The 8272-nt window shown below is 33.4% G+C and overlaps 1 protein-coding gene across 2 annotated transcripts; it reads left to right on the top strand.

The window, feature by feature from the left end:
- The first annotated feature begins 213 nt into the window (after positions 1-213).
- Positions 214-5804, top strand: LOC132603184 (suppressor protein SRP40). 2 transcript variants are annotated; one of them, XM_060316122.1, is made up of 8 exons: positions 214-572; positions 2030-2106; positions 2365-2405; positions 2526-2734; positions 2821-3204; positions 4389-4478; positions 4586-4647; positions 5387-5804. In XM_060316122.1, the coding sequence occupies exons 1-8, from the start codon at positions 354-356 to the stop codon at positions 5490-5492; spliced, it is 1188 nt and encodes a 395-aa protein (XP_060172105.1). In that variant the 5' UTR covers positions 214-353; the 3' UTR covers positions 5493-5804. The 2 variants fall into 2 exon arrangements, with proteins under 2 accessions (XP_060172105.1, XP_060172106.1); XM_060316123.1 differs by having other exon boundaries at positions 216-572; positions 2030-2094.
- Positions 5805-8272: the final 2468 nt, after the last annotated feature.

Below are 8272 nucleotides of genomic sequence, written 5' to 3'. Positions count from 1 at the left end.
AAATCTTTATTTATTTTTTAAACTTTATGTCTAGTCAAACTAACAACACTTAAAATGAAATAAAAAGAGTACATAGATTCCCTATAACTAATCCATGTATTACTAATATTTGCATAATTCTAACCGGTTACCTAACAAACCCCAAGTATTTTCTTATTGTAAAAAGGATGATTTTGGCCATTTTCTACTATTCAATCAAAACCTAAAAACATAGATGAGTCTAATTTGGTCATTTTTCTCTTTTTCTTTTTGTTCCAATGTTCATGGTCATGTACACGACCACAGGTGAATTTTCGAGTGAGTCATATTTTTTTGGCCGTTGCCCTAAAACCCTTGCTTCCCTTCCTTAATATATGCTAGAAATCAAGCAGCTGCAAAACCCTAATACCTCCTTATTATTAGCCTTCAAGCCTAGACAGGTAGTTCTAGCAGAGTCATCAAAGTCAAGTCCTGTTATGGCTAAGAAGCAAACTCAAGACAAGTCACTTTTACACCAATCTATACTCCATTATCTTCACATCAATGGATTCTCTAAAACCCTCAAATATTTCCTTAAAGAAACACAAACTGAGGTTTGTTTGTTTACTTCTCCCTTTAAAAATGTGATTTTTATCCAAGATTTTTACAACCTTTTAGTATGTCATGTGTTTGGAACTCATGGGTGAAATTATTTTAGTTTTTGTCTCAATTCAGATATAAATTCCCATTTTTGAAATAAAATTTCCATATCAAAAGCTGCATAGATTTACTATAGATCAGATTGGTTATAGTTAAAATAACACTTGTCAAATAGTGACAATGTCATTAAAATATGGAGAAAGGGAGTATCATTCTTGGTTTATTCACTTCCTTTAAATTATTTGATTTTTATCCAAGATTTTCAAAACCTTTTATTTCAAGTTTTTGTCTTAATTCAGATATAAATTTCCCAATGTCTGGTAGGGTATTATGTAAGCAGACCTTACCTCGACCTTTGTGGGGTAGAGAGACTATTTCTGGTAGACTTTTGGCTCAAAAGAAATGTAATAAGATATAAATTTCCCATTTTTGAAATAAGATTGATGTATTCAAAAGCATCATTCTCAAGTAATAACAATGTCGTAGAAATATGGAGAGAAAGGGAGTATTATTCTCGGGTGATACACTGTATATTCTTGAGCTATTGTTTCTGGTATACTATATGACTTATCTTTGATGAATTGCAGTTTGTGATTTAAGTAGGATGGTTGGTTTTCCTTATCTAATCAAAAAAACAAAGGAGGATGTTTGGTTTCATTTAAAGAAGTTGAGTGGCAGATGGTGAAAAGTCTTAGTAGAGATTAAGCTTGTTTTATTGACTCATAGGAAGTAGGGGCGAGGAGATTAATAAGTTACACTATGAGGTTGCTAAAAGGAAATGGTGTTTAGAGGAATGACATGCCTAAACAATGATCTCAAAAGCTAGAGAGCATTTATTCTTTGTTTTCCTCTTATCCGTTATTCCATGGAGAAGAAAATGTTCAAGAAGAAGAGTTTGCCGTTTTGGCTTGAAAAAAAAAAATGTGTTTCATTGATATTTTGTATGATAGTGCTTATAGTCAAAGAAGAAAATTGTTTTCGTTTTATGAAGAAGAAAAAAAGTCCGAGGGTCTTTCGAAAACAGCCTCCCTATCTTCCGAGATAGGGGTAAGGTCTGCGTACACTTTACCCTCCCCAGACCCCACATTGTGGGATTTCACTGGGTATGTTGTTGTTGTAAGAAGAAAAAAAGTAATTAATTGAAAGTTTCTGCAATTATGTTAGTATTACTATGTCCAAGAAACTTCCACTTATCGAATTATATTTTATATCATGTCTGGCATTCTGTTCCACGAAGTGAAGAATGTGCTAGGTCACGCTGATCACGCTGATCCTGGTTGAGTGTTTACATGTTTTGTTCCTAATGGAAAAGTTTGATTTGTGATGTCACTCTTGAATCTGAAACTCGCCTATATGCGAAGATATTGGTGCAGTCATTCATGTCTTTCTGCCTTTTGAATTTTTGATGCAGGGTGATAATTGGAAGTCTTGCTCCCTTAGTTTGGAGGAGTTATACAACAAGTATCTAAACAACAAGTATGTTGAGAAGTAATCACTTAACTAACATAATCTTATCCTGATGATAAATGTTTGTGTTTCATTATTTTTCTCTGTTTTTGGGGTTTGGGCAGTAAATGGTGTGTCAACACAATCAATATTGCATCTGTTTTATGTGGGATGCTGGTCGATGTGTTCCTTTCGCTAAACCTGCTCTGCTTCCTTCTTACTTGACTGTGCAGTACTTTATAGTAATTTTACTTTCCAGTTCCTTCTCTCATGCTACTTGATCTCGTGTCAAATATGCAGTACTGACAATGATACAATATCTAAGGGTCACAAAGAGCCAGGTAATTTATGGTATATTATACTTCATTCATATTAAACTTGATTTCTTTCGTGAAGCTAGTATATGTGATGTTACGGGTGTTATTGTATCTTGATTTTATCTAATACAATCTGGTGTGCAGTGCAATGTGAAGATGACACAAATGCTAACAAGACAAGTAGCAATGCTGCTGACTCTCAGGAAACAATTAGTAAGAAAAAAAAGAAAAAGAAAAGTGAAGACAAAATTAGCAATGTTCCAGATGCTTCAAAAAAGAAAAAGAAAAGTGAAGACAAAATTAGCAATGTTCCAGATGCTTCTACTGCTCAGGAGGTTTTAACAGACAATAAGGTTAGCAACCAAATTGAGATGAAAAAATACGAGTGACTAATCTGAAGCATAAGAAGAGCGCTGATGATACTTTTTTTCTATTACAGGCTGATGTGCCCTTGAAGAAGAAGGAGAAGAAAAAGAAGAAAACTGAGGAGAAATCAGAAAGTGTAGTGCCTGTAGACAATGGTAATACCGATCTTACTGTGGAAACAACTAAAAAGGATAAAAAGAGAAAGTCCAAGGAAGAGAGTGGAGCTGCTGATTCTAAGGATTCCAAGAAGAGAAAAAGATTAGCTTCTGATGAAAATGAAAATCAGGCAGTTGATGGGGTTGGAACTGAAGAATCAAAGCGCAGAAAGACCGAAGGCTTGGAACAAGAACAAAATGGTGAAGTCGTTGAAGCAAACTCTAATGGTAATCATCAGGATGAGTTCAACAATTCTGCTAAGCAGAAATCATCGAGGAAAGAGCTTAATGGATCGGCAGAGGTATGCATGCTTCCTTTTTCTATTACCTTTTTGACCTTGGATTGTCAATGTGCTAAGTCTTAACAAGCGAGGTTCGTAATTTGCTATCAATGTTAATGTCATAATACAACTCTTAAACAGTGATTACCTTACCTTTTCTCAAAAAACAACTCTTTAAGTTGTGTGTTGTGTGCTAAAGGAAAGATAACTTTAAAGAATTCATAATTTGCAGAATAATTTCATTCTTAAATAATTAACTTTAAAGAATTCACAATTTGCAGAATAATTTCATTCTTAAATAACTTTCTGTTATGCTTGAGTTAATTTCTATTGATGATCTGCTTCACCGATGGGGGAAAAATTGTTATTGTATAGGCATTCATTAATCTTTGATATACTTCAGCAAGTAAACTTGTGTGAATAGAGTTTTTTGGCCTTGTGTACAAGATTAAGTGGGCGTTATGTTTACTTTTGGTTTATGGACTATATGCTATAGATTATGGATAATGAGACATCATAATATGATTGGATTAACACAAGAGAAAAGAAAAAAGGACTGGATAGTAAGGGATTGTAATTCAACCGGGTTGTGGAACAGTCTGAAGAAGGATGAGGCTATAGTTAACAATTTATGCGTCTTAGTTACTATAGTTGGAGAGTCGAAGGATGCTTTCTTTGAGCATAATTTTTTCAAATACCATCTAAATATTTGGAATGACTAACTATTTGACTTATACTCCCTCTGTCCAAAAAGATTGTCTTACTTTCTCTATTAGTTTGTTCCAAAAAGATTGACACCTTTCCATATTTAGAAACAATTTAACTTTATGAGATGATTCATAGCCCCACCAATATTTAAGGCTTGTTTTGCAACATTACCATTCTCAAAAAAAAAATATTTAAGGCCTGTTTTGGACCACGCATTTCAAAAGTCTTCTTTTATTTCTTAAACTTCGTGCCAAGTCAAACTAAGACAATTTTTTTGGGATGGAGGGAGTAGTACTTTTTGTGTAGCTTCTAAATATGCAAATTTTATTTCAAAAAAATTGAAGATTCTATGTCCGAATTCACGCCGAACATTAGTTAGTTTGACCCTCCCTCTCCTAATCAAGCCACGCAAATTGACACAGGGGAAGTATCTGCTTTGAATTTGCCTACTGTATTATTACTTATGTTCTGAAAATGTATTCTGATTGCTTTTCCAGCCAAAAAATGTAAATGCCTTTCAAAGAGTGAAAATTGATCAGGTGGAGTTTAAAGATGATAGACTTAAAGATAATTCTTATTGGGCAAAGGTATGATCAGATTCTCGTCTTCCATCTATTTTATTCATTATCTTTTTAGTTATGCATCTTTTACCATGCAACTAACTTTTCCGCTTCCCCATGTACAACTGTTGCAGGAGGGTGCAGATATTGGCTATGGTGCAAAAGCACAGGAAGTTTTGGGCCAGGTTAAGGGAAGGTATATATTTCCAAATCCCTTCCATTAGTTTGGTGACCTTGAATTTACTCTTGACGAATATGAATTAATTTATAAGTAAATGTTACCTAGTGGACTGCTCTTTTGGTGTTTGAGGGAAAATAAATTTCTGAAGTCAGTTGTCAAACGGAAGTAGGGAAGAATACTAGATTGCTCGCATTTGTTAATGTTTCTTGCCTTGGAAAATTACATTATAGGTATACTCATTCAGTTCTGTTAGCACTAAATATCACTTTGCGCTAAAGTTTTTACTTGTTCTCTTCTTCCATCATCCCCTCTGCTCATCTTTCTGTTAAGTATTGCTCCCTCCATCCCAATTTATATGATGCTCTTTCCTTTCTAGTCAGTCGCCAAAAAATGACATCTTTCCATATTTAGTAACAATTTAACTTCAAACTTTCCATTTTACCCTTAATAAATGATTTGTAGCCACAAAAATTTCTACCGCTTACTTTAGACCACAAGTTTCAAAAGTCTTCATTTTTCTCTTAAACTCCGTGCTTAGTCTAACACCTTCGCATAACAATATAGAGGGAGTAGTTCTTTTCATGGTAGTTAGGTGATGTGCCGATGACAGAATTCATTTTTTCGGGGTGGGGTGAGTGAAGCTATTAATTGCTATTTTCTTTAGCGAGAACACCAAGCATGTTCATGGTCTGCAACTCTGCATAGGTTCTACTTTGTTTCGATAGAAAAGCTTAACTATATATGCTATTTTCAGGGATTTCCGACATGAGAAGACCAAGAAGAAGCGAGGTAGTTACAGAGGAGGGATAATTGACTTGAACTCGCACTCGGTCAAATTCAACTACTCAGATGAGGAGTAACCTGTTTCAGCCTATTTTCAGGGAAAGCCTCTTTTCTTTTACAAAGAAAAAAGAATTCTTTTTTGCGGTTGTGGGATTTGATTATTTAAGCAGAACGATAAAGATTTCATTAAACTTAAGAAGTTGATCCGATCAAAGATAATCCCACCCTTGAAACGCTGACAAAAGGTCGTCTGCGTCTTCGGTTTCTTGTTTGTTATTTTCTTCAAGTTGTTTTTGAGCTCAGAAACTGTGTCAATTCATGAATTTGTATTTATATTAATCAACCTAGTGTCTTAATCCTCTCAACATGAGAGATTTTTGTTACCTTTATTATTTTTGTCATTTTATTTGTTCTTAGACTTAATCTTCATTATTGAGATCATATAATCGCAATTGATTAAAGCTGAAGGGCCAAGATATAGTATTGTGCCTTTTCAAGTCCAAATAGTTTGTTGTGATCCATTGAACCCCATGGGACATGATGTTGTGGCAAAGATGACATGGGGTGTGTATGTATATAAAAGATATATTAATTGCAGATCCCTTTTCCACAACAATAATTGTGAAGTTTTAAACATTTTGGATTCTATACCTGCTGATCTTGGTTAAATAACTTGGACAATGAAATAAGTGAACATATTGCTTAGAGTAGATATAACATGTTGAAAGTTGCAAGTCAACTATAAATATTTCCGAGAGGAGTTTCCCAGGAAAATCTTTGTTAAAGAAGTGTCATACAGTGGTGTTATTTTGAATATTCAGTTGACCTTTAATTAATACAAAATGACCCTTGCCCACACTTGTAGAGACAAAGCCCCACTGGCTGGATACAACATTTGAGTTGGTAATTGCCTTCCAAATGTGAATGGTATGACTATCCATTATCTAAATCATCTATTCCTCATTCATTTTAAATTAAGTATCTGAAATACTTACAAAACATTAAGCAAGAATCATGCCTTTAGAAATTCATTAGCTATTCGTTATTACTTCATTGATAATGTTATGCAGATGTGGTTAATGAAGGCAATTGTTTCCGTGGGTTTTTCTCGATTTTTTTTTTAACCTTGAAATATGTACTTCAGTCGTTAATTTTTGAAAAATCCTTACAAGTGATACTACAAGAGTGAGAATTTTTTTTAATTCCAATAATGCATAAAACTTAAGCTCTGGATACTAAGCTTCCAGTTGGTTGGTACTTGGTAGGAATGTAAAGGAAGTGGAAGTGATATTCATTTTATTTTTATTTTATTTTTTTCATTCAACTCTAGAGGGATTGAAAAACTCTACTTTTACTTAACGTCTCCTACTATTGTTTTGGTGACTTGGTAGGAATGTAAAGGAAGTGGAAGTGATATCTGCTATTGTTTTGGTGACTTGGTAGGGTGACTTGGTAGGAATGTAAAGGAAGTGGAAGTGATATCTGCTATTGTTTTGGTGACTTGGTAGGGTGACTTGGTAGGAATGTAAAGGAAGTGGAAGTGATATCTGCTATTGTTTTGGTGACTTGTTAGGTATGTAAAGGAAGTGAAAGTGATATTCTTTTTTTCTTTTTCTTTTTCTTTTTTTCATTCAACTCTAGAGGGATTGAGAAACTCAACTTTTACTTAACTTCTCCTACTATTGTTTTGGTGACTTGGTAGGTATGTAAATGAAGTGGAAGTGATATCTGCTATTGTTTTGGTGACTTGGTAGGAATGTAAAGGAACTGTCCAGTGTTTTCGGGTTGAGTCCTATAATTTTCTATCATTATTCAGACACTAGAACTACGATCTATTTCGATTGAGAATCTGAACATATGATGAAGCGTTTTTATTTGAACTTTCAACTTGAAGTTGTGTGCGTTTTCTCAAGCGTCCATTACGTAGATAAGTTAGCCACTTAAAATATACCACCCTTCTTTAATTATGTGCATTAATCTCAATAAGTAATAAAATTTTAGACATGTTTCAATTAATGCTGATGTCTAAAATTAAAGGATGTGTCATTTTTTATATAATTAACTTATATCTACGTAATGAGCGTTTGAGTATACACGCATAGGTTTTTCTAAAATTCGATCCAAAAATATCTAATACTTTCAGGTGCTCAATTAGATGTCATTATTCGAGTGTCTAAATTAAATACAATAACAAATTTAAGAGATTGTCGATATATTCAGCCTTCAGAATCTAGGACGAACATCTCATCTCTTTATATTTACCTCAAATCCTCGACCCCTTCTCTTTAAATCATAGCACACATCACCACAATAACATATCTAGAGTATTTAAACCAAGGAGAAAAATGTCACCATGTTATGATTAAAAGTACACGACAATAAAAGATATAGTCAAAGAAGCTGATATATATATATATATATATATATATATATTTTTGTGAAGATTCTATTACGTCTAATATTCTAATAGCCAAAAACACTTTAATACTGAAGACATTAAATTAGTACAAAAAAAATTAAAGAAAAAATAAAAAATCGGTACTTCCTCACTCCTAAATGTCTTCTTATTATGTAGTTATATTTCTAAGTTTCTGTTCTTTCCCATATTTTTTTTAATAATAATAATAATCTGGACTCTGTCCAGTCATGAATCTTGTTACACTGTTCATCTCTTTCTCTTTAACCTTTGTTCTTAATAACCTTCTTCTTTAATCACACCCCGAACATGGCCAATATTTAGTCCTTTATCATTTTTGGACATTTTAATGGCCGCTTAACACCTAGAAATTTACAGGTTAATCCATCGAGTTTATTAAGAAGTTAAGAGAAAAATCATATACTGAGAGTAACAGATTCA

Source organism: Lycium barbarum, chromosome 7 (assembly GCF_019175385.1).
Source record: "Lycium barbarum isolate Lr01 chromosome 7, ASM1917538v2, whole genome shotgun sequence".
Taxonomy (NCBI): Eukaryota; Viridiplantae; Streptophyta; class Magnoliopsida; order Solanales; family Solanaceae; genus Lycium; species Lycium barbarum.
Note: the sequence above shows the minus strand (reverse complement) of the source record. Positions and strands in the feature narration are given on the sequence as shown.

What these genes read in the sequence shown, in the direction of transcription:
- LOC132603184 (XM_060316122.1), top strand. Translation starts at nt 354, where the DNA reads ATGCTAGAAATCAAGCAGCTGCAAAACCCTAATACCTCCTTATTATTA. An exon ending in TAAGGGTCACAAAGAGCCAG is followed by an intron (nt 2,406 to 2,525) that starts GTAATTTATGGT and finishes TCTGGTGTGCAG; the next exon opens with TGCAATGTGAAGATGACACA. An exon ending in ATAATTCTTATTGGGCAAAG is followed by an intron (nt 4,479 to 4,585) that starts GTATGATCAGAT and finishes CAACTGTTGCAG; the next exon opens with GAGGGTGCAGATATTGGCTA.